The sequence below is a fragment of the Muntiacus reevesi genome, chromosome 1 (genome assembly GCF_963930625.1).
Source record: "Muntiacus reevesi chromosome 1, mMunRee1.1, whole genome shotgun sequence".
In the NCBI taxonomy this organism is placed as follows: domain Eukaryota; kingdom Metazoa; phylum Chordata; class Mammalia; order Artiodactyla; family Cervidae; genus Muntiacus; species Muntiacus reevesi.
This window is the reverse complement of record NC_089249.1, coordinates 217,125,660-217,151,701: the sequence shown is the minus strand read 5'-3', so window position 1 is coordinate 217,151,701 and position 26,042 is coordinate 217,125,660. Positions and strand designations below refer to the sequence as shown.

General features: G+C 45.1%; 1 protein-coding gene across 5 annotated transcripts; it reads left to right on the top strand.

The window, feature by feature from the left end:
- The first annotated feature begins 850 nt into the window (after window positions 1-850).
- PHYKPL (5-phosphohydroxy-L-lysine phospho-lyase) lies at window positions 851-25,971 on the top strand. Of its 5 annotated transcripts, none has more exons than XM_065918322.1 (13): window positions 851-963; window positions 1,758-1,876; window positions 3,180-3,339; window positions 6,028-6,102; window positions 6,693-6,780; window positions 6,858-6,974; window positions 8,434-8,516; window positions 8,767-8,992; window positions 22,143-22,297; window positions 22,702-22,791; window positions 24,586-24,635; window positions 25,234-25,312; window positions 25,746-25,971. In XM_065918322.1, the coding sequence occupies exons 1-12, from the start codon at window positions 905-907 to the stop codon at window positions 25,281-25,283; spliced, it is 1,272 nt and encodes a 423-aa protein (XP_065774394.1). In that variant the 5' UTR covers window positions 851-904; the 3' UTR covers window positions 25,284-25,312; window positions 25,746-25,971. The 5 variants fall into 5 exon arrangements, 4 of the variants coding, with proteins under 4 accessions (XP_065774394.1, XP_065774392.1, XP_065774393.1 ...); XM_065918320.1 differs by having other exon boundaries at window positions 24,505-24,635; XM_065918321.1 differs by having other exon boundaries at window positions 892-963; window positions 1,761-1,876; window positions 24,505-24,635.
- Window positions 25,972-26,042: the final 71 nt, after the last annotated feature.

The following is a 26,042-nucleotide window of genomic DNA, read 5'->3' as shown; positions in this document are numbered from 1 at the left end:
GGAGGGGATATCTCTCTGTATCCTGCTTTCCAGTACCTTAGGGGCGTTCTCCTCTCACTCCCTGGAGTTGGGAGTCCAGCCTCCGCTTCACTCTTGCTAAGTGTTTAAGAACAGCCGTTTCCCTGTCTGAGCCGGCGTCTCCTGGCCGCGCATAAGGCTCAGGGGGCCTCCTACCTCTCCTTCCACCTAAACACTGTAAGATTCTCACAGTGGTTCTATAGCTCGGGTTCACCCTGCCTGGATTCCAGCAGGAGTCCCAGAGGTCACACCCAGGACCTCCTCGGTCAGCCCCAGCAAGTGGCCCTGTGCTCTCCTTCTGCCCTTTCTGCTGCTCCTTCACAGGGCTGTAAGGTGGCGCCCTTTCCGCTGCTCCTGGACTTCGCCTGCCTTGAGACCCGAACCAGGCCAGGTGCCTGTCACACGTTCCCAGGGCAAGCTTACGGCGCATCCCATTTTATGCTCGGGGAGGGAAGGCAACTCAAGGACTGAGCCTGAGGTCCCAGGTGAGGCCTCTCGAAGCGCAGAGCCCCCTCGGGTGCAGGCGCAGCGGCGGGATCACCAAGGTACACTTCCCGAGGAAGGAAACCACAGCAGTCGGGAGGGCGAGGTCAGTGATTTGGTGATTTGTCCGGAAACCAGAGCTGGGGCAGCGCTAGGCAAGGCGAGCACAAACCCGGCATCCGCTCGGCACTGTCTGTGGAACTTCGCCGGGGTGAGGAGCCCACCAGCCTCTAGCCAAATTAATTAAGGAACAAACTCCTAATAGACCGCCTGGGGGCGGGGCCGCGGGGCAAACAGGAGCCCTGAGTCGCGCTTTACAATGGGCGGGGCCTCTGCTGGGCGTGGCTTTGGGCGGAGCCCGGACGCTCCGCCCCGCGTCCCCCAGCGACTGCTCGCGAGCGCTATGGCGGCGGATCAGCGTGGGAAGGCTGCGACTCTGGCCCTGAGGCGGCGGCTGCTCAGGTACAGAGACAGCGACGTGGGGGCGGCGCGTACGATGTACGCACGTCCGGCGCGGAGCCTGCGGGGCTCCCCTCCGCCAGGCCTCGTCCGGCTCCCGAGCCTACGGCCCCTGAGACCCTGCGGCGTTCAGCCTGTGGCAGGCGGTCGCTTCCTGCGCCTCCCCCGCAGCGTCTTATCCACCCCCGCAGCTGCAGCTGGGCGCCTGGGAAGACCTCGCCCAGTGGTGGCCCGCTCTCCGGACCTGGGGCCGGCCAGACAGTGACCCAGGAAGGGATTGAAAGTCCAGACGAAAGGTGGGGGTGGGGGCAGTCGGCTCACACGCAGCCTTAGAGAAAGTCTACCCTTGACCTGTGTCTGAGGGGCTCTTGGTGGGACGTGGAGTGTGAGGCAGCCTTGGGCTAGAGCTTGGGCCTGCAAGCAAGGACCACTAGGGCTGAGAGTCAGCCCTCTTCACACCCCCAGCAAAGAGACACTGCCCTAGGGAGCCCGTGGGTCTGGAGCAGCCCCCTTTTGCCAGGACCCAAGGGACTCTGGGCACATTCATTCAGATATGTATGAAGCCACATAGTCTTCAAATGACTTAAACAATTTAAGTTTTAGCAACTTCTTAACCCATCCTTCACCTTTCCAGCCCCCTGTGGAGTGGGGGAACCGGAGGCAGGGACACAGCACCTTGCCCTTCAAGCTTTTGTCCTTTCCAGAAACTGGGAAGATGTTGGGGGAGGCCTGTGATGGGTGGATTTCTTCCTTCAGATCTTCAGACATGGCTGTCCATTTGTTGCCTGTCCCTACAGCAGTTCCTGCAGACTCTTTTTTCCTGAGGATCCTATTAAGATTGTCCGGGGCCAAGGGCAGTACATGTATGATGAACAGGGGGCAGAATACATCGATTGCATCAACAATGTGGCTCACGGTCAGTATCATACTTCAAGATGGGGCAGGAGAGCATGCCAAGACAGAACCTAGTTCAGGGGTAATCTTCAGGTTGCAGAGAGGTGCAGGGAACTCAGGTTCAACTTAGCCAGCATCCATGTGCAGAGGAGGCCCAGTCTTTCTATGGAAACTGTGGAAACATCCAAACACTAGCTGTGCTAAAATGCTTCCCTTGGTGGCTCAGATGGTAAAATGTCTGTTTGCAGTGCAGGAGACCCGGGTTCAATCCCTGGGTTGGGAGGACCCCCTGAAAGAGGAAATAGCAACCTACTCCAGTATCCTTGCCTGGGCAATCCCATGGATGGAGGGGCCTGGTGGGCCACAGTCCATGGGGTCACAAAGAGTAAGACATGACTGAGTGACTTAACACCACTAAAGCTGTACTAAACCAGCAGGAGTCAGAGACCTAAGTCTAGCAGTTCAGTTCCACTTGGATCTGATGGTGAGCTCAGAGAACAGCAGTCAGCCTAGCCATGATCAGCAACCCAGCAGGACCCTGGCCAGGCCCTGGCAGTCACAGCAAGGCTTTAGCCCTGGTAACCATTTCAGGTCCTGGACGAGGAAACTTAAGTAGGAATCCAGTTAACTAGATGAGGCCACCAGAGCTCGAAGAAGGAAAGGGAGTCCAGTGACCCAGTAAGGAAATTGGAAGTTAGTAGAGCTGAAAGCAGGGGCTTTGGTTTCAGGCTTCCTGCGTTCATATCCCTGTCCTCCACTTACTTCCTTTATGGTCTTGGGCAAGCTTCAATCTCTGTTCGGTTTGCTCATTTGCAGAATGGACATGATGATCCTAGATATACACTTCCAGATATTTGGAGGGATTGAGTTAATTCATGTAACTTGCTTTGAGTGTGCGTGACACTTGGTGAGCCGCCAGTAATCTTCATTCTCTGGTTATAAGCCTTGGCTGTTGGCAGTCATTACCTCCAGCCTCCCTAACTGGTAAAGTCAAGCAGACACCCCGATGCCATCTTCATCCCTGAAATCCCACCCCCCCCCCCATCTTTGTCAAGAAGAAGACCTCAAGAAGCTTCCTTAAGAACATGGGTTTTCTAGATCAGGTTTCTGCCAGAGAACTTTGCCTTCTGCCAGAATCTCAGGGACTCCTTTCTAGGGCTTCCTTTCCAGACTGGCATCTCTGTCTTCAGACTCCCCTCTTTCCTCTGCACCTCTCCCTCCATAACTGCATCTCCTCTAGTTGGGTTCACAGACTGGGGCTGGGGGTGGCCTGGAGGGGTCGGCTGTGCGGAGCCAGCCGTGTGATAGAGGTGGCCCTCTTGCAGTTGGGCACTGCCACCCTCTCGTGGTCCAAGCAGCACACGAACAGAACCAGGTGCTCAACACCAACAGCCGATACCTGCACGACAACATTGTGGATTACGCACAGAGGCTGTCAAAGACCCTGCCAGAGAAGCTCTGTGTGTTTTATTTCCTGAATTCTGGGTAAGTGCACTATGGTATGGCCAGCCCCCAGCAAAAGGATGAGGCAGCGATTTGCTCACATGGGCAAAGCATAGTGTAACTGACTTGAGTTGGGGGAGAGGCAGCCCTCAGTGTGTTGGGCGCTCACACTTCCCCGCTGCAGGCCCTGCTGCTTCTCTGTCAGATCCAGTTTCCTGTTCTCTTTGTAAGGGGTGTCGTTACCTCCCTTCTAGGATTGTTTTTGGGGCTTACCAAGGTAATGTGTTCCTTTGTCAGCTCTGAGAATATAGGGGCATGGTGCTGGGAGCTACAGCCAAAATCGGCTCCATAAGAGCCATAAGAAACAGAAACATCCAAGGTTCTTCAAAGAAATACAAAATACCAAAGAGGAGTCTTGGTCTAGAGGAAGAGTACAGAGAATAGTGAGGCATAGAAGCAGTTGGGGGGCCTGGCCTCCTCTGAGAGGGTTGGGGAAGACTTCCCTGAAGAAGTGATGTTAGGCTAAGCGTTGACTGGGGGCTAGATGGATGAGGAGGAAGAAAGGTTGCTGCCAGCTCCATTTGCAGTATTCTTGTCAAGGTTGGTTACCACACAGAACAGCCTGTGCAAAGGCCCTGTGGCAGGACTAGTATTTGCACCCCAGCACAGTTGAACTGATAGGCAGCCATTGAGGGAGGGCAGAGGGTGGGAGGAGACACCGGGGAGGGAGGCAGGGCCCATCACTCAGGGTTTCTTTAGTCAAGTAAGGTACTTGTTTATCCTAAGAGCATTGGGAAGCCATCAGAGGGCTTTAATCAGGTAAGTGATGTCATCAGGGCTGGAGGAGAGCAAGAATGGACACCATTAGGCATCAGTTTAGTGACTGGGTGACAGAAGATGCTACGCTGGGAGTAGTGGCGGCCAAAATGGCAGATGAAGGCATGTACACAGAACCTACCCAGTGTGCCCTGGAGAGAAGAGTACAGAGGATAATGAGGCGTAGGAGTGGGGAGACCTGGTCTCTTTGCTGCCCTTGTCTTCCTGTGTCTCTCAGTAATATTGATAGTTACCACTCTGGAAATGCTTTCTGGTCTTGCTTCCAGAGCATTTCACGCTTCTGGTTTTCTGTCAACTTCTGGCCACTCCTCCGTCTCCTTTGCCGATTCCTCCCCTTCCATTCCTCAGGACTGGTCTTCTCTGAGCCCCTCTCCCTTCCTGACCTCATCCATTCCCGTGTATTATATATTGTCCACATGCTGCTGACTCCCACATTTGTATCTTAGACCCAGATGTCCCCATGTGTTTCTGCCTCAAGGTTCTAAATACCCACTTGACTTTGGAATGTGTCTAATATCACCTGTCCAAAAGAGACAAGAGTTGATCGACTTCACTAACACCTCGCTTGGGACTGTGGCATTGGCTCTTCCTGACATTCTCAGGCAGCCTCCCCAGCCCTTCCCAAGAAGACCAGCTGTCCCTCACCACCACCACCACCACCACCCTCTCTCTCCTGGCAAATGACAGTGGCATGTGCACCTCTGCTCAAGTTAGAAACACACCCTCCTTCCAGTCCTGCATTAAGCCTATCACATCTGTCTCCATGTTGTCTCCTAACTCCATCCGTCTCTCTCCATCTACATGGCCACCACCTGCTCTCATCTTTGTGTCCTTCTTCTCGTTCTCCTCACTTGCACCTTAATTGCTTTCTACTCCATTAGATACACAGAGAGGCTTCCTCCTCATATGGGCCCTGAATCATGTCCCTTCTCTGATTAAAACTTTACAGTGGCTTCCTCTGGCACTGAGAAGAAAATCCAGGCCCCTCTGCAGCCCTACCTGTCTTCCCCACTTCCTCGCTCAGGTTTCTCCTGGGTTTTGTCGTCTTGTGGTTTCCTGAGCTCTTTTCCTTCACAAGGTCTTTATGTGCTGCTCACTCTGCATAGGAACTTTACCCTGAAGACTCTGCAGGTATGGCCTTAGTCAGCTCTGGCTGCCATAGTAAAAACACTGCGTACAAGGTGGCTTAAACAAATGTATTGTCTCATAGTTCTGGAAGTCATAATCCAAGATCAAGGTGCTGGCAGATTTGGTTTCTTTGAGGCCTCTCACCTTTATTTCAGCTGGCAACCTTCTCACTGTCTTCACATGGCCTTTTTCCAATCTTGCACAATCCTTGATGTCTCTCTGTATGTCCAAATGTCTTCTTATAAAGACACCAGTCATATTGGTTTAGGGCCACACAGATGGCCTCATATTAAGTTAATCGCCTTTTGAAAGGCCCTGTCTCCAAATACGATCACATTCTGAGATATTAGGAGTTAGGGCTTCAACACATGAATTTTGGGGGACATGATTCAAGCCCCTAACACCCCTTATCAAAGGTAGAGCCCCTTCTAGTTCTTGACTCCCTGGGTCCATTGTAGCACTTACCAAATGATCATTCTGTCTTCGTTTTGGGGCTTTTGTGACACATACTAGAACGTAAGTTCCAAGAGGACCAGGGCCTGCCTGTCTTACTTAATATTTTTACCCCCAGCTCCTAGCACATTGAAGGCATTGATATATATTTATTGAATGAACAAGTGAATAACTAACGAATGGTGTCCTAAGAATCTTCTTGCTGCTAGAAGGGTTCCTCCTTTCCCCTCCAGGTTTCTCTGTAGGAAGCAGTTATCCAGGAGGGAAAGCCCTGGACAGCTGTTTAAGAAGTACCCACCTTTTCTGTCATAGGTCAGAAGCCAACGACCTGGCCCTGAGGCTGGCACGTCAGTACACGGGACACTGGGATGTGGTGGTATTAGATCAGTAAGTGCCATTTCCAGGAGCGTGGGTCTGCCGCTTATTGGGAATCAGTGAGGCTCTGACTTTAGGTGCCTTGGGCAGGAGAGATGAGAGGCCTGGGCCTGAAGAGGATCACGAGGACCTGGCCACAAAGACAGTCCCCATGCGTATACCCAGTATCTCTTCCATAGTGGCAGCTTCTGGGGAGCAGAGAATGCTTTATAAGGTGATGAGAGTTGGTCCCACATTTTAGGTGTTAAAACTGTAACTCCCAGTGTATTGAGTATCTGCTATGTGCAGGACCCAGGCCCAGGGTTAGAGCATTATCACATTTAAAATCACAACCACAAGAGAGAAAGAGCACCCTGCCCCAACTTTACAGAGGAGAAAACTGAACCCAAAGATTTTAACAGTTAGCTACTGTTACATAGCTAAATAGTGGCCTTGCAGGAAGGCTTGCTGACTCCAAGACCTGTGTTCATTCCTGGCCCCAGGACTTGGGGGCTGTGTCAGAAAGCTTGGTCTTGCCTGACTGTTTCCTGAGATGGATGGACAGTTGTCAAGGCCAAGCCAGAAAGTACGAGCCTAAGTCCTCTCTCCTTTCTTCTCCCCAGTGCTTATCACGGTCATCTGAGCTCCCTGATCGACATCAGCCCCTACAAGTTCCGGGACCTGGATGGCCAGAAGGAGTGGGTCCACGTGGTATGCGCTGCTCAAGTGGGCGACAGGTCGGTGCTTGCACCCCAGCCTGGATGACGTGGCGCTGTCACTCCCCACAGGCACCTCTCCCAGATACCTACCGGGGCCCCTACCGGGAAGACCACCCCAATCCAGCTGTGGCCTACGCCAGTGAGGTGAAACGTGTGGTCAGCAGCGCACAGGAGAAGGGCAGGAAGGTAACCACATCCATACAGGTCTGGTCCATCAAGCCCCAAATGTTGCTTGCCCTGGACTGGATCTTGGGAACCCTGAGAGAAATTGGAACCAGGGCCTGCCCTTTGGGAATCTAGGAGGGGGGTTAATTGTTTCAACTGAGAGTTTAGGTAGAGATATATCCTGGACATTACTGGGGTCCAGGGGTCCAGGCTGGACTGATGTGGGTGTGAAGGTGAGCCTGTCGGGAAAAGCGGGTACTGACTAATTTTAGTAATAGAAGGTAAGTAGGCATTAGCCACTCAGGCAGGGTAGGAGGTAGACAAGGAAAGACATCTTCAACAGACCAGTGGCCTGTGCAGAAACCATGTGACTGCAGGGTCAAGCTGTGCAGGCAGAAGATAAACCTAGAGAGGCGGGTGGGACCATAGGTCAGAGGACTGCAAGTGCCCTTCTAGCTGAGGGGCTGGAGGCTATGAGGTACCTTTACAGAGTTTTAAGAGAGAAGGTAATGGGACCAGGGGATGCTCTTGAATGGTGTCAGTCTGACATGGTGCCCTGCAAAGGCCTGTTGGCCTGAGCAGTGGGGAGACAAGAGATTGTCTTACCCTGGAAGAGCAGCAGCCACAGCAACAGTAGAAGGGAGGCAGCTAGCAACTGGTGTGAAGGCTCTCTAGAAGACTTGCTGAAAGAGTGGCAACTGAACACAGGATTTACAAAAAAGACAGGCCAAAAAGGTTGGCAGAATCAGAGCTGGGAAGCTTGGCTTACGCATTTCAGATGCTCTGCACCTCCTTCTATTAAATCAAAAAAAAAGATTGCTCTGAAGCTTAGCATGGGTGGGTGGCCAGTTTCCCACCCCACTGGTCCTTTCTTTATCCCAGCAGTAGTCTCTGAAACGGCTCCAAGGCAGAGCAGAGTTTAGAAGTCGTCGTTGTAGGCAAAAGGGTCGGTGATGGGGTTTAAATAGGACATTGAGGAGCTCAGTGTCTGGGTTGAGGCTTTACCCTGGTGGCCAGTGAAGGATGGACTGGAAGAGATGTTCAGTTAGAAAGCAGCTCAGGAGGGCAAGGTAGAAACTAGCAGATCTGCCCAGAAGCGGAAAGGAGGGTACAAAGATGTTACAGGGGTAAGAGTCAGAAGCTGTGCCAGCTGATGGGTGAAGGAGGAGGCTGAATCAAGGATGGGCCCAGATTTCTGTCCTAATTAGGAGGAATGGGATTCACCATATCGGGGGAGAGAAGGAACAGGTTTATGGGGGAGAAGTCAGTGAATTTCACCTGAAACACACTAAGTACAGGGGTCTTACCTCCAGGTGGTAAGAATTGATTTGAGGCCTGAAAAATCTACATTGCAGATACTCAGATACGATGTGGACCCCAAAGTGGGGGCACGGTGATAATAGTAACTCATGTTACATCAGTACGATGCACCAGCTTGCCACTCAGCCCCACCACAGTGCCTTTCCCTTCTCCTCCACAGATTGCAGCGTTCTTTGCTGAATCCCTGCCCAGTGTGGGAGGGCAGATCATTCCCCCTGCGGGCTACTTCCCAGAAGTGGCAGGGTGAGTAGGTGGGAGAGGCTGCCTGAGGGTGGGGTCTCCCAGCCTTGCTTCCAAATTCCAACCTCAGCCTGGCCTATTGCCAGAGTTGTCAAAGTCCCTGAAGAAATAGTGGCTCCCAAAAGGCCAGATACCTGCCTCAGGACCCCACCTTATTTTTGGCAACACCAGGATTCAGAGTCCAGCACATCTCAACTCCTGGTTTGCTCCCTCTCACCACAGTCTCCCATCAGCCGTGTGTCCTCTGCCACAGGCACATCCGCAGGGCCGGAGGGGTCTTTGTTGCAGACGAGATTCAAGTGGGCTTTGGCCGAGTAGGCAAGCACTTCTGGGCCTTCCAGCTGCAGGGGGAAGACTTCGTCCCCGACATTGTCACCATGGGCAAGTCCATAGGCAATGGCCACCCTGTAGCCTGCGTGGCCACAACACAAGCTGTGGCCCGGGCATTTGAAGCCACTGGCGTCGAGTACTTCAACACGGTGAGTAAAACCTCCAGACCAGGAAGCACCATGGTAGCTTCTGTGCAAACAAACTCACTGCTGCTCACTAATTTGTTTGTAAATATAATTATTTTTTCATCAATATTAATAGATATAACCCATATAAACAAAACCTTTTCAGCTTCCTCACAAATTTGGGGGAGTATAAAAGGTTCTAAGACCAAAAATGTGAGAACCACTGCATTATCATTCAATTCTAGTTTTTTCAAATCTTTTTATTAACTTCTGACTTATTGCCGCTTTTTCTTTTGATACTTTTTCTGTAAAATATTGTGAGGTGATCTGGTATTTGATTGTTCTACGTGTCCTTAGGAAATTGTGGGTTCTGTAAATGTTGTTTGTCAGACTCTCTGAATGTCTCTTGAGTCACACTTGTTAATTATGTTGTTTGAATCTTCTATATTCTTGCTGGATTTTTTTTTCTACATAATCTATTAATAATTAAGGACTGTTTAAATATCACACTATGATGAAAAATGATCAACTTTTTCTCATACTACTATTAATTTTTACTTCAGATATTATGAAGCTATTAAGTGTGTGTGTAGGTGTGTGTATTTTTAGGGGGTGTCATGCCACTTGACTTGAGGGATCTTAGTTCCTCTGCCAAGGATTGAACCTGTGCCATTAGTAGTGACAGCACAGAGCCCTAACCACTGGACTGCCAGGGAATTCCCAGTATATGTATATTTTTGTTTTTGTATGTTCATTGGGAATTGAATCTTTTTCTTGATTGAGTTATAATTGACATTTGTTTCAGATGTACAACATAATGATTCAGTACTTGTATTAAAGTAGTGAAAGTGTTAGTCACTGATGTCTGACTCTTTGCAACCCCATGGACTGTAGCCTGCCAGGCTCTTCTGTCCATGGAATTCTCCAGGCAAGAATACTGGATTGGGTAGCCATTCCCTTCTCCAGGGGATCTTCCCGACCCAGGAATCAAACCAGGGTCTCCTGCATTGCAGACAGATTCTTTACCAGCTGAGCTACCAGGGAAGTCCATTGTACAGGCATTACCACTGTCTTAGTTTTTGTTATTATACATTTTCAATCACCCCCCAAAGCATCCCCATACCCATTAGCAGTCACTTCCTGTTGCTTTCTCTCTGCAAGTCCTAGCAATCACTAGCTTACTTTCTGTCTCCGTAGATTTGCCTGTTCTTGACATTTCACATAAGTGGAATCACACAATATGTGCTTTTTTCTGTCTGACTTCTGTCACATAGCACAATATTTTCAAGGTTCATCCATTGTCATAGCATGAGTCAGTTCTTCATTCCTTTTATGAGTGAATAATGTTTCATTGTATGAGCATATCTTGTTTCGTTTATCTGTTCTTCAGTTAACGTTTTAGCTATTTCCCTTCCTTGGTTATTATGAGTAATACTTCAGTTGACCATTCAGTGTGAATGTTTTGGCAGGGACATACGCTTTCAATTCTTTTGAGCATATACCTATGAATGAAATTGCTGGGTAACATGGGAACTCTAAGTTTAACTTTGCAAGGAATGAAAGACTTTTTCCAAGCAGCTATACCACTTTACATGCAATGTATGAGGGTTCCAATTTTTCTGTATACTCTCCAGCATTTATTTTTTATCTTTTATCATAGCCATACTAGTGAGTGTGAAGTGAGTGTGATTTGCATTTGCCTGATGGCCAGTGGTGAGAATCTTATGTGCTTATTGACCATACACACACACACACACACACACACACACATTCCAATGTATATGACATATATATTCCAATATGTTGTTGTTCTTATTCAGTTGCTAAGTTGTGTCCAATTCTTTGCAACCGCATGGACTGCAGCATGCCAGGCTCTTCTGTCCTCTACTCTCTCTCAGAGTTTGCTCAGATTCATTTCCATTGAGTTGATGATGCTACCTAACAATCTCATTCTCTGCCACTCACTTTTGCTTTGGCCTACTATCTTTCCCAGCATCAGGTCTTTCCCAATAAGTAGACTCTTCACATGAAGTGTCTAAAGTATTGGAGCTTCAGTTTCAGCATCAGTCCTTCCAGTGAGTATTCAGGGTTGATTTCCTTTAGGATTGACTGGTTTGATCTCCTTGTAGTCCAGAGGACTCTCAAGAGTCTTCTTCAGCACCACAGTTCAGAAGCATCAGTTCCTCAGCACTCAGCCTTCTTTATGGTCCCAACTCTCATATCCATACATGACTGCTAGAAAAACCGTAACTTTGACTATACAGATCTTTGTCAGCCAAGTGATATCTCTGGTTTTTAATATGCTGTCTAGGTTTGTCATAGCTTTCCTTCCAAGGAGCAAGTATCTTTTTAATTTCATGGCTGTGGTCACAGTCTGCAGTGATTTTGGAGCCCAAGAAAATAAATCTGTCACTGCTTCCACTTTCTCCCTTCTGTTTGCCATGAAGTAATGGGACCACATGCCATGATCTTAGTTTTTTAAATGTTGAGTTTCAAGCCAGCTTTTTCACTCTCCTTTTTTACCCTCATCAATAGGTTGTTTAGTTCCTCTTCACTTTCTCCAATTAGAGTGGTATCATCTTCATATCTGAGGTTGTTGATATTTCCCCTGGCAATCTTGATTCCATCTTGTGATTCATCCAACCCAGCATTTCTCTGATGTACTCTGCATATAAGTTAAATAAACACTATGACAATATACAGCCTTGATGTACTCCTTTCCCACTTTTGAACCAGTCTGTTGTTCCATGTGTGGCTTTAACTGTTGCTTCTTGACCTGTATACAGGTTTCTCAGGAGACAAGTAAGGTGCTCTGATATTCCCATTTCTTTTAAGAATTTTCCACAGTTTGTTGTGGGCTACACAGTTAAAGGCTTTAGAATAGTCAATGAAGCAGAAGTAGATGTTTTTCTGGAATTCCCTTGCTTTCTCTATGATCCAACAAATACAGGCAGTTTGATCTCTGGTTCTTCTGCCTCTTTGAAACCTAGCTTGTATATCTAGAGGTTCTTGGTTCACATACTGCTGAAGCCTAGCCTCAAGACTTCCCTGGTAGCTCAGGCTGTAAAGCTTTCCACATACTGCTGAAGCCTAGCCTAAAAGATTCTGAGCATAAGTTTGCTAGCATGTGAAATGAGCACAGTGTTTAGTAATTTAAACATTCTTTTGTATTGCCTTTCTTTGGGATTAGAATGAAAAGTGACCTTTTCCAGTCCTGTGGCCACTGCTGAGTTTCTCAAATTTGCTGACATATTGAATGCAGAACTTGAACAACTTTGTCTTTTAGGATTTGAAATAGCTCAGCTGGAGTTCTGTCACCACCACCAGTTTTTCTCATAATAATACTTCCTAAGGCCCACTTGACTTCACACTCCAAAATGTCCAGCTCTAGGTGAGTGACCACACCATCATGATTATCTGGGCCATTAAGACCTTTTTTGTACAGTTCTTCTGTATATTCTTGCCACCTCTTCTTAATCTTGTCTGCTTCTGTTAGATCCTTACTGTTTCTGTCCTTTATCATGCCTGTCCTTGCGTGAATGTTCCCTTGATGTCTCCAGGTTTCTTGAAGAGATCCCTAGTCTTTCCCATTCTATTGTTTTCCTCTGTTTCTTTGCATTGTTCATTTAAGAAGGCCATCTTTTTTTTTCCCTAAGAACGCCTTCTTATCTCTCCTTGCTATTCTCTGCAACTCTGCATTCAGTTGGGTGTACCTTTCCCTTTTTCCCTTGCCTTTCACTTCTTTTCTTTCCTCAGCTATGTGTAAAACCTCCTCAGACAACCACTTTGCCTTCTTGCATTTATTTTTCTTGGAATGGTTTTGGTCACTGCCTCCTGTTCAGTGTTACAAACCTCCATCCATAGTTCTTCAGGCAGTTTGTCTACCACATCTAATCCCTTGAATTTATTCATGACCTCCACTGTATAATCATACGGGATTTTTTTTTTTTAGGTCATACCTGAATGGCCTAGTGGTTTTCCCTACTTTCTCCAACTTAAACCTGAATTTTGCAATAAGGAGTTGATGATCTGAGCTACAGTTAGCTTCAGGTCTTGTTTTTGCTGACTGTATAGAGCTTCTCCATCTTTGGCTGCAAAGAACATAATCAGTCTGATTTCAGAGACTGAGTCATCTCTTGGATTGTTCAAAAAGGGTGTTTTCTGTGACCAGCATGTTCTTTTGACAAAACTCTGTTAGCCTTTGCCCAGCTTCATTTTGTACTCCAAGGCCAAACTTGCCTGTTATTCCAGGTATCTCTTGACTTCCTACTTTAGCATTCCAATCTCTTATGATGAAAAGGACATCTTTTTTTGGTGTTAGTGCTAGAAGGTGTTATAGGTCAACTGGTCAACTTCTTTGGCATCAGTGGTTGGGCACAGACTTGGATTACTGTGATGTTAAAGATTTGTCTTAGAAACAAACCAGGATTATTCTCTTGTTTTTGAGTTTACACTCAAGTACTACATTTCAGACTCTTTGGTTGACTATGAGGGCTACTCCATTTCTTCTAAGGGATTCTTGCCCATAGTAGTAGATATAATGGTCATCTGAATTAAATTTGCCCATTTTTGTCCATTTTAGTTCACTGATTCCTAAGATGTCAACATTCATTCTTCCCATCTCCTTCTTGACCATGTCCAGTTTACCTTGATTCATGGTCCTAACATTCCAGGTTCCTGTGCAATCATTCTTTATAGCATCAGACTTTACTTTCACCACCAGAAACATACATGACTGAGTGTCGTTTCCACTTTGGCACAGCTGCTTCATTCCTTCTGGAACTATTAGTAATTAGTAAAGAGCCCTCTGCTCTTCCCAGTAGCATATTGGACACCTTCCAGCCTGGGGGCCTCATCTTCCAGTGTCATATCTTTTTGCCTTTTCATGCTGTTCATGAGGTTCTCATGACAAGAATACTGGAGTGGGTTGCCATTTCCTCCTCCAGTGGACCACGTTTTGTCAGAACTGTTCTCTATGACCTGTCTCTCTTGGGTGGCCTTACAAGGTGTGGGGCCATAGCTTTATTGAGTTACACAAGCCCCTTTGCCATGACAAGGATGTGATTCATGAAGGAGATTCCAATATATGTGACATATATATTTGAAAGAATATATCTTTTGCACATTTTTTAATTGGGTTACTGATCTTTTTTTTTTTTTTTTTTTTGGCTGAGTTTAAGAGTTCTTTATGTATCCTAAATACTAGATTCTTATCAAACAAAATATTTCTCCCTTTGAGTTGTCTTCTTTTTTTTTTTTTTTTTTTTCACACTTAAAACAGTTTATTTGAGGGCTGCTTCCTCCCTCCCAGGGAGTTGTCTTCTTTTGAACCACAAAAGTGTTTAATTTTGATGAAGTCCAGTTTATTTTTTCTGATTGCTTGTACTTTGGAGTCATAGGTAACAAACCATTACCTAATCAAAGATCAAGAGGATTTACACCTATGTTTTCCTCTTAAGAATTTTCTAGTTTTAGTTCTTATATTTAGGTCTTGGATCCACTTTGAACTAATTTTCAGATGGTATGAGCTTGAGTTGCTCGACTTTGCATCCAGTTGTCCCAGTACCTTTTTGCTGAAAAGACTATTCTTTGTTTTTTACCCCATTAAGTGGTCTTAGCACCCTTGTCAGGAATCAATCAATCATAAATATATGGATTTAATGGTTTCTTTATGAACTTTCAGTTCTGTTCTGTTGATCTATATATCTATATATCTATATATCTATATATATCTATATATCTACCCTCTTGCCAGTCTAGACTACTGTACTTTGTAGTATGTTTTAAAATCAAGAACTGTTAGTCCTCCAGTCTTTGTTCGTTTTGAAGATTGTTTTGTCTATTCTGGGTCCCTTGCATTTCATTGTGCATTTTCAGAATCAGCCTGTCAATTTCCACTAAAAAAGCAGCTTGGAGTTTGATAAGCGATTGCATTGAAGCTGTAGATCAATTTGGAGAGTATTGCCATCTTAGCAGTATTAAGTCTTCTAATCTATAAACATATCTGTCCATTTATGTCTTTGTTTTTTTCAATTATGTTCATAATCTTCTTCATAAAATGATGAAAAAAAATTTTTGGCCACACTACACAGCATGCAGGATCTTAGTTCCCTGACCTGATATCAAACCCGCACCCCCTGTAGTGGAAGCATGGAGTCTTAACCACTGGATTGCAGGGAACTCCCTGTAAAAGTCTTGAACTACTTTTATTAAATTTACTCCTAAGTATTATTTTTCATGGCTTTATAAATGGAATTGTTTTCTTCATCTTACTTTAAGATTCTTCATTTATGGTATATAGAAATATAGGTGATTTTTGGAGATCAGTCTTGTATCATGCAACCTTACTGAATCCATTTATTAGCTCTAATAGTTTTTTACAGATTCTTTAGAATTTTCTATGTACAAAGTCATGTCATCTGTGAATAGAAATAGTTTACTTGTACCTTTCTGTTCTGAATGCCTTTAATTTCTTTTTCTTCCCTAATTGCCCTAGACTCTCCAGTATAATGTTGACTAGAAATAGCAAGGGTAGACATCTTGTCTTATTCCTAATCTTAGGGAAATACATTCAGTCTTTCACCATCAGGTATAATATCAGCTGTGAGTTTTTCATAGAAGCCTTTTATCAGGTTGAAGAAGTTCCTTTTTTTTTTTCCTTTTCTTCCTAATTTGTTGAGAGCTTTTATAATAAAAGGCTGGGTTTTTTTTCTTTTTTTTTTTTTTTTTTGGCTATATTGGGTCTTAGTTGTGATCCACAGGTTTTTCTAGGGCACAGGCTTCTCTATAGTTGTAGAGTGCAGGCTCCAGAGCATACAGGCTTAGTAGTTGTGGCACATATGCTTAGTTGCCCCACAGCATGTGAGATCTTAGTTCCCCAACCAGGAAGCAAACCCATGCTCCCTGCTTTGGAGGGCAAATTCTTAACCCCTGGACCACCAGGGAAATCTGGAAAAGCTGTTGGGTTTTGTCAAATTCTCTTTCTTCATTTATTGTAATGATACATATGATTTTTTTTGTCCTTCATCCTATTAATATGGTTAATATTTACATTCCTGAGATTAAGCCCACATGATCATAATGTATAATCCTTTTTATATGTTGCCAGATTCAGTTTGTTATTGTACTTTTGGAGGATTTTACATCAAGTTCTTACGAGAGATTGATCTATAGTTTTCTTGGGATATCTTTGTCTGGTTTTGGTATCAGAGTAATACTGGTTTCAAAAAATGAGGCAAGAAGTGGTCATGCCTCATCTCTCTTCTGGAAGACTTTCTGAAAGATTGGTGGTAATTCTTTAAACATTTTGGTAGAATTCACCAGTGAAACCATCTGGTTCTAGGCTTTGCTTTGTGGGATTTTTAAATTACTAATTAGTTGCTTTTACTTGCTTCATGTATTTTCAGATTTTCTATTTCTTCTCAAAGCAGTGTTAATACTTTTTATCTTTCTGGGAATTTGTCTATTTCATTGAAGTTATCTAGCTTGTTGACATATGTTCATATTATTCCCTATACTCCTTTTTACTTGTATAAGATTGGCAGTGATATGTCCTCATTCATTCCTGATCTTCATAATTTGACTCATTTTTATCTTGGTCAGTCTAACTGATGTCTGTCAATTTTGTTGATTTTCTCAAGGAATCAGTTTTTGGTTTTGTTGATTTTTTTTTTTTCTGTTGTTTTTCTGTATTTCTGTTTATTTCCACTATATAGTCTTTATGATTTCCTTTCTTTTTGCTTTGGGTTTAGTTTGCTCTTCTCTTTTATACTTTCTTAAAGTAGAAGTGTTCATTTGATTTTTTTTAACAAAAATATTTACAGATACCAAGTTTTTTGTAAGCAGTACTTTTATTGCATCCCATGAGTTTAGGTATGTTGTGCTTTTTTCCTTTATCTCTAAATATTTCCTAATCTTCCTATGACTTCTTTGACCCATTGCTTAAGTTAATTTCTACATATTTTTTAGTTTTTCAGTGTTCTTTGTTTCTAGTTTCATTCTGCTGTGGTGAGAAAAGATGCATTCTAGGATTTCAGACTTTTAAAATATATTAACACTTGTGTTATGGCCGAATATATATAGTCTATCATGGAGAATGTTCCATGTGCACTTGAGAAGAGTATTTATGCTGCTTTTTTGAAGTGGAGTGGTCTGTATATATCTGTTAGATCTAATTGGCTTATAGTGTTGTTCAGGCTTATTTCCTGGTTGATCTTCTGTCTAGTTTATTTTGAAAATGAGAGATTGAACTCCAACTATTTTTGTTGAGTTCTGTATTTCTCCTTTCAGTTCAGTTTTTGTTTTATGTATTTGGGGGCTCTTTTATCATTATAAAATGTTTTTCTATGTTGCTAATAGCAGTTTTAATCTTGCAAGTCTTTTATGTCTGATATTACTATAGCCACCCCAACTCTCTTGCTTTCTGTTTGCATGGCATATGTTCCCTCTCACTTTAAACCTACTTGTGGATTTGAGTTACTATCTGATGTCCTTACACTGAAGAAATACTGTTAGTATTTCATGTAAAGTAGATCTGCTGCTGACAAATTTTTTCAGTTTTTTGCTTATCTAGAATTATCTTAGTTTCTCCTTTATCTGTTTTGAAATTTTTTTCCCACACCATGCGGCTTGCGGGATGTAGGCTGTTAGTTTCCCTACAGGGATTGAACTCAGGCCCTTGGCAGTGAGAACGCAGAACTCCTAACCATGTGAGAACTCCTAACCATGGGGCTGCCAGGGAGTTCCCATCTCCTTTATATTTGATGGATACTTTTACTTTATATAGAATTCTGGACTGAGTATTTTTCTTTCATCACTTTGAATAGGTCATCCCACTGTCTTCTGGCCTTTAGAGTTTCCAAAGGGCTTCCCTGGTAGCTCGGTAGTAAAGAATCTGCTTGCCAATGCAGGAGACGCAAGTTTGATCCCTGGGTTGAGAAGATCCCCTGGAGAAGGAAATGGCAACCCACTCCAGTATTCTTGCCTGAGAAATGCCATGGACAGAGGAACCTGGCGGCTACAGTCCATGGAATCACAAAATTTTGAGTCGGACATGACTTTGTAACTAAAAAACAACAACGGTGAGGAATCAGCTATTAATCTTGTTGAGGATCTCTTGTACGAGATGAGTTGCTTCTCTCTTGATAATTTCAATATTATTTTTTTTTTTTTGAGGTATAATTGACATACATCATGTTAGTTTCAGGTGTACCGTATAATGATTCAACATTTGTGTATGTTGCAAGATGATAACCACAGTAAGTCTACTTGACATCCCTCACCAAAAAGTTAGTGTTTTTTCCTTGTAATGAGAACTCTTAAGGTCTGTTCTCTTAGCAGCTTTCAAGTATACAGTACAGTATATTACTTATTTGTCTGCCTGTTCGCTTGTTTTGGCCACACCCCGGGCATGTGTGATCTTAGCTCCCCAACCAGGGATCAAACCTGTGCCCCTTGCAGTGAAAGTGCAGTCTTAACCACTAGACTGCCAGGAAAGTCCCCAGTATTGTTAACTATAGTCGCCATGCTGTACGTTACATCCCTGTGATTTATGTATTTTATAACCCATTTCACCCATCCTCTTTGTTTTTGTCTTTCAGTAGTTTGGTTATGTTGTGTCCAGGTATGGAATATTCTACTTGGAGTTCATCGAGTTTGTTGGATGTTTAAATAGTTGTTGGGGTTTGGTTTTTTTTTTAAGTCAAATTTAGTAAGTTTTTTACCATTGTTTCTTCAAATAGTCTTTTTGCTCCTTTCTCTCCCTCTCCTCTCCTTCTGGGATTCTCCTTTGCATATGTTAGAATGTTTGTGTCCCACGGGTCTCTGAGGCTCTGTTCATTTTTTTGTCATTCTTTTTTCTGATTTTCAGACCTGACGTATCTTCAAGTTTACTGATTCTTTCATCTGCTTGATCATATCTGCTGTTGACCTCTTAGTGAATTTTTCATTTCAGCTACTATGCTTTTCTATTGAGTTTCTTTATAAATTCAGTTTCTTTATTGATATTCTAAATTTGGCAGGACACTATATTCATGCTTAACTTTTTAGTTCTTTAGATATGATTTCCTCTAGTGTTTAAGCATATTTATAACATCTGATTTAAAGTCTTTGTCTAAAAAAAGAAAAAAAGTCTTTGTCTAATGAGGCCATCATTGAGCTTCCTCTAGAACAATTTCTATTGATTCTACCTGCCCCACCACTACCACTGCCCCATATATGGGCCATGCTTTCATGATTCACAATTTTCTGTTGAAAATTAGACACTTAATATAATGTAGGAAATCATTTTTCCTCCTCATGGTTTTTTGTTGTTTGTATATTGCCTTTTCTGAATTAGTTCTGTAAGTCTGTGTTGTCATGCATGATCACTATAGTCTCTGCTTGGTTAGATTTGTGATCATCTAATGACTAGACAGATGGAGAAGGCAATGGCACCCCACTCCAGTACTCTTGCCTGGAAAATCCCATGGATGGAGGAGCCTGGTAGGCTGCAGTCCATGGGGTTGCTAAGAGTCGGACACAACTGAGCGACTTCACTTTCATTTTTCACTTTCATGCATTGGAGAAGGAAATGGCAACCCACTCCAGTGTTCTTGCCTGTAGAATTCCAGGGACGGTGAAGCCTGGTGGGCTGCCGTCTATGGGGTCGCACAGAGTCGGACACGACTGAAGTGACTTAGCAGCAGCAATGACTAGACAGACGTCTCCTTACATTCCTGAAACCAAGAGTTGTGTCAGTCTTTGACAAGGGGCCCTATGTGTGTGTTGGTACATGCCTTCAACACTCAGCCAAGCAATTGACAACTCTGCCTTAGCCTTTTATTTCCTTCTTCTGTGAACCCTCAAGTTAGCTGGTGGTGAGAGCTTAGAGCTTTTCCAGACTTCCTGAACATACACGTAGCATGGGGTATGAACGTATCCCTACACATCTGCATGGCTTTTTAAATGCCTAGGACTACGGGCATTTAGGAAAAAGCCCAGGGCTTTTTTCATTTTCCTTCTATTGTTCCTCTGTGGTGATCTTGTGGAAAAGACCTATCTGTTATGCTAGTTCAGCATGTTGACCAGGCCATAATTCTAAACCAAAGATGCTGTGGGTCCAGTGCTTAAGACTTCACCTTACAATGCATGGGCTTGATCTCTGGTCAGGGAGCTAAGATATCCCACATTTTTCTAAGCGAGAAAACCAAACCATAAAACAGAAGCAATACCGTAACAAATTCAATAAAGACTTAACAATTGTCCACATCAAAAAAAAAAAAATAATAACACTATGAGTGGAACATACCACCTTGTAATGAGTTCACAGTTGGTAATAATATACAATTAGTAACCTCAATTCATCCCGTGTCTATTCCACATATAATTTGTTGTGACATTATCAGTAAGCTGCTTCATAGCAGAATCACCTAGGAAGGTGTTTATGATCTCAGGTATGAGATTCTGCATACAAATTTCCAAGATGGTCTGCAGGATACCACTACATACCCATTAGAATGGCTGCAATTAAAAATGCCACAATTCCAAATGTTTTTGAGGATGTGGAGCTACTGGGATTTCATAGACTAATGGTACAAGTGTAATATGGTAACAACCACTTTGGAAAACAGTTTCACATTTTTTATAAAGTTAAATATACATTTATCAAGCAGTCTAGCAGTGCCATTCCTAGGTATTTACCTAAGAGAAATGAAACCATATGTTAACAAAAAGACTTTATTATAAATTCACAACAGTTTTATTCATAAATAGACAGAAATCAAAATAAGCCGAGTCTATCAATAGGAATTTGGATAAACAAATTGTAGTATGTCTGTACAATGGAATACTATACAGCCATAAAATGAACAAACTACCAATACACACATTATGGATAAGTTTTTAAAAACATTGAACAAAAGCTAAGCACAAAAGTGTTCGTCTTTTGTGATTCTATTCATATAACATTCCAGAAAAGGCAAAACTGTGGTGAGAAAGCAGGTCAGTGGTTACCTGGGCCAGTAGTGGAGGGACCACAAGGAAGTTTGGAGAATGGTGGAAATGTTTTGTATCTTCATGGTAGTGGAGTTTCTACAAGTATATACACTTGTCATGTGAGTCAGACACAACTGAGCAACTAAGCATAGATTTGTTAAGTCACACTGAACTATATACACTTAAAACATATGCAGTTTATTGTATGTACATGCTAAGTTGCTTCAGTCATGTCCAGCTCTTTGCGACCCTATGGACTCTAGCCCGCCAGGCCCCTCTGTTACAGAATTCTCCAGGCAAGAATACTGGAGTGCATTGCCAGGCCCTCCTCCAGGGGATCTCCCTAACCAAGGGCTCTCATGTCTCCTGCATTGGCAGATGGGTCCTTTACCACTAGCACCACCAGGGTATGTATACTATACCTCAATAAAGGTTTTAAGATACACTTTAAGAAAAAAAATGGTCTGTAGGAGGTCCCCTAACCAGATAGGCTAGGTTTGTTTTAAGTCAGACATAACACATTTTTATGTGAAGTCCCTTCTTTTAAGACATTAGTACCTAATTCAAAACCTTTGATTATGTCATACAAGCCGAACAAAATGAATCCTCAGGCTCCATGTGGCTCACAGGCAGCCAGCTTGTGGTCTGTGCCCTAAAATCTGCCTTGAGCTCAGCCAGTAAAGCTGTGAGCTGAAATTACACAGTGACTTTTCCTGGGTGTGGCTCTGGCATGTTGCTCTTGATTCTCCTTGAAAGAGGTGATGGGTAGTAAAATGAAGTGGGTCTGGGTCCAGTCCACGAGATGGAACCCGGAAACCTTTTGACAAAAACCAGCTCTTCTATGGCTGATTCATATCAATGTATGACAAAACCCACTGAAAAATTAAAAAAAAAACAGCTCTTTGGGAATGTCCAGACCACCCTCTGTTCTGATTTTTGCATCTTCCTGGGGATCCTACTGCATCCCTGGCTTTCTTACTGGATCCCTGCTAATGCATCTCCATCAACCTGGAAAGGCAGGACGATCCATGGGGGCCTCAAGAGAACTCCATATACTGCCCAGAACACTTGAGTCCTTATGGGTTCATACCTGTCCTCATCTGTCTTTGGAATGTGTGTGGCAGTTTTGCTGCCCTTCACGCTCCCTGGGGCATGGCCCACTCTGCTGGGCACCTGAACTGCCCTTTGTCCCCTGGCTCAGTTTGGGGGCAGCCCAGTGTCCTGTGCTGTGGGGCTGGCCGTCCTGGATGTCTTGGAGAAGGAGCAACTGCAGGCTCACGCAGCCTGTGTGGGCAGCTTCCTGATGGAGCTCCTCGGACAGCAGAAAGCCAAACATCCCATTCTTGGGGACATCAGGTGAGGCTAAGAACAGCAGTCATTATCTGCCAGGGGCCTGGTACGGTTCCTTCATTCACCTTGTCACCCCCACCTGGGATGGTGGCAACTTTTATCTCCACAGAGAAGGAACTGAAGCACCTGTAGGTGCTGTTGCCCAAGATGGCACCTGGCGGGAGGTGGGGTGGTGAAGCCAGAATCAAACTTTACTCTGTCCACACTGAGGGTTCCTCCCTTTCAGTTAGCTCCTGGAACTGTTTCACCACCCTCCGAGGGTTCCTGCCACTCTCAGCCTCCCTGGGAGGTAGAGGTGTGGGCCCTGGTCAGCGTTCTGACAGGGGCTTGGCTGAGACCCAGGCAGAGGGTGAAAGCAAGGACCTTGGTCCCTCAAGCCCTGTCTCCTGAGATGTCACCTTCTGCTCCAGGGGTGTTGGGCTCTTCATTGGTGTGGATCTGATCAAAGATGAGGCCACAAGAATGCCAGCAACCGAAGAGGCTGACTACGTGGTGTCCAGGTATTTTTTCCTTGAAACAAGTTGCCTTTGAAGTGTCTACTGCTCTGACTAGGAAAAAGAGCTCCCCCCTTGCCTCTCCTTTTTGACCCATGCCCCCAGACATGCTGGGCCCACAGAGTGCAGGCCATTCCCAGCCTGAGCAGCCACTTCGAACAAGACAATGCCAAGCTGCTGGAGCTCTCAAACCCAGGCAGCCACAACCCCGCGTTTCACAGCCCCAGGCTGCCTGAAAGCAGCAGCTTCTCCAGAGCCATAACTGAGACTGTGGCAGAACCAGACTCCCTGTTACTAGAGGTTTTCAGGTAGACTCCTGCTCATCTGGGTGGGGAGTGTCTAGAGGACTCGGCATCTCAAGACTCAGAAGCCCTCACCCCCAGCCCTGGTTTGCATGTTCACTTGAGCCCCAGGACCCTTTCCTTCTTGTTTATTCCCTTTTTTCTTCCATTCTTCACTCCTACCCACTTCCCCCAACCTTGGAAAGCCCATCTTCTGTTTGATGTGTGTTCTTATTCAAGTTGTAAAATGTGCATCCTTCTGTTTTCAATTCATACAAACTGTATGGATGTAAAAATCTCTCCACATGGTTTTGGAGGGTGACCCCTCCTGCATGGCCGCCCAGCCCCTGCCTTCTTTCTGCTGGTGAGCACATCCACCAGCTTGCCCATCGATTCTCTCAGGGAGCCTCAGGACTCAGGAATTCAGAATGATCTCTGGGAAGGAAGGAGCCAGCTCTTTAGCCAAGCCTGACTGCCTCCATCTTACAACCACCCCTCTCTGCATCCCAGCCCAGCCCAGCCCAGCCCAGTGTAGTTTCTCCAGCTGAGTGAGTGAAAGCAGTGCCAGTGTTTCACTGGCAGTCACCCTGCTAGTAGGAGCCAGAGCTGGATTTGAAGTCAGAACCTCATCTTTCAAGCATGGCTGTTGTCAGTGCCAGGAAGACTGGGATGGGATAAGGGAGCCAGAGGCAGGCTGAGGACACTGCTCCTAACAAGACTTACATAAAAGTAATAAATTTTAAAAAATGAGCAGGGGTCAGAGAATGTAAATACAGTCATATCACACCCCTTCTCTGAGAGGCCAAAATACTTTCCTGGGTTAAAAGTATAAATGTGGACTATTAAGTTATTACTAGGTACCAATGATAATGCTGAACAGTAAAGTCATCTTCTAAAAAGAACTGGAAATTAAAACTGAATAGTCCAGTCTGGAGTTAGAAGATAATCTGGGGGCAGGGTAGAGAAGGGGTTGGCAGGAATTAATGAAGCTAGGCTACGTGAATTCACTGCACTCTTGTATTTGTGAATGCTGGACCTTTCCTATAAAAAAAGGTAAACCATGCATGACATAAACCATGTATCAAAATGGAAAAAGCAGGGCATCTTGACATCCACATTGTAGTCCCATGGCCATTCTGTCTGGCTTACAGGGATGATGAAGCAAGCCCCCTGCACTGGGTGGGGGTGGCAGCAGGCTCAGGGCCAGGTACAGGGCACCTCAGATGGGGGTGCTGTGTTTGTCTTTGATGCTGGGCCATAAAGTTGGGCAGGAATCTGGGTGGGGGTTGGCCAGTGCTGTTATTTTGGTGGGAACTGGCTTATGGTGGGTTCTGAGAGTAGCATGGCTGCCAATACCAGGCTGAGAAAAGTCTGGAAGATCTGTATGACGTGCCCTTAGCCGGTGGGCAGCAGGTCCTGCTGTGTCCTACCTTTACAGGCTTAAGGAAAACTACATTTTGTTGAGCACCGATGGGCCTGGGAGGAATGTCCTAAAGTTTAAGCCCCCGATGTGTTTCAGCTTGGACAACGCACGACATGTGGTAGCAAAGCTAGATGCCATCCTGACAGGTGAGCCTGGAGCCAAGGGGCAGCTGATAATGCTCTAGAATCTAGCCTGGAGTCACAACCTCCCAGTATGCCCAAGGACAGGGGTCTAATAGCTGAGCCAGATGTCTTCTGAGCAGTGCAAGGAGTGGGGAGCTGGAGTTGAAGTGGAGGCCTCTTCCTGCCTGTGCCCCAAACACTCGGAGCCCCGGGCAGGCACCCCGTGTGGCATGTAGGACAAGGGAAAGCAGGGCTGGACCCATTAGAACCACAATGGGAGATTTCCATTATATCTTAGAGCTTCTTAGACCCTCATAGCTTCCGAGACAGGTGGCAGCAGCTGTTTTTCAGCTAAGTGGCTAAAATGAGATATGTGCACAGGACTGATTCAGTGCAAAATCCCTTTCCACATTGCTAATCATTTAGGAAAGTCTCCCCTGTAGACTCCCCTACAGCCCAGGGACAACCACCCCACCATCCCTGACCAGATTACTTTATTACTGTACTGCCCCCAGCCAGGTCTCCCTAGTAGAGACACTTGGAGGTGGAACGGGACCTGCTGGGAGAAGGGAATGTATTTTTGAAGGTGGACCATTTTGAGTGGTCCCGTGTTATTTTTCAGACATGGAAGAGAAAGTGAGAAGTTGTGAGACCCTGAGGCTCCACTCCTGAGGCAGCCCTGCTGAGGTGTCTTTCTCTAGGTAAGTGGCCTTGCTTCTTGTTCCCAGAAGACCCAGAACTGGCTTCCTTACCATCCATCATCAGCAGCTCCTAAATTTGTTCCAAGTGGTGTACCTTTCCCACAGGTTAATTTCAACACTGGGAGGCTCTGGGTGCCTTGAGCTCCACATCCCTCACCCCTGAAAATTTTGAGTCCTTAAGTTTGCATTTGATAGCTCTTTCCTTCCCCAGCCAGTTCCTCTGTAAGATACAGAATTTTTGCGAGGCTTTATGCACCTGGCCCCAGACAAGTGCTGCATCTTAAAACCAGCTCTTAGGTCTCAGTCACTAGACTTGGGGTGCTCCAGCCAAGCCAGCAAATACCACTGCCAGATGGGGCTGTTACAGGACAACCAGGAGGGACATTGTTGCCCAGATCCAGCTGGTCCTTTGTGTATCCCCTCTTGTCTTTAGGTTTCACAACTTTGCTGGGAGAGAATCCTATTTTCAATGGCAAGTCAAGACAGGTGTTCCAGGGTGCTCCAGACTCCAACTGGCCTGGGCCAGCATCCCCACTGAAGGTGGTAACCCTCACTGTACTGTCTTCACCTCTTTCAACAACTGCCTCAAACTTCTGCCACTCCACTTTCTTTAAAGCTACACAAGTCCTAAGCAGGGCCAAGTCATTAAAGGAAACTAATCGAAGATGTAGACAGTGTGTGGTTATGCCTGACAGGATGCCTTAGGAGGTCGTGGAGGATACTGGAGCTC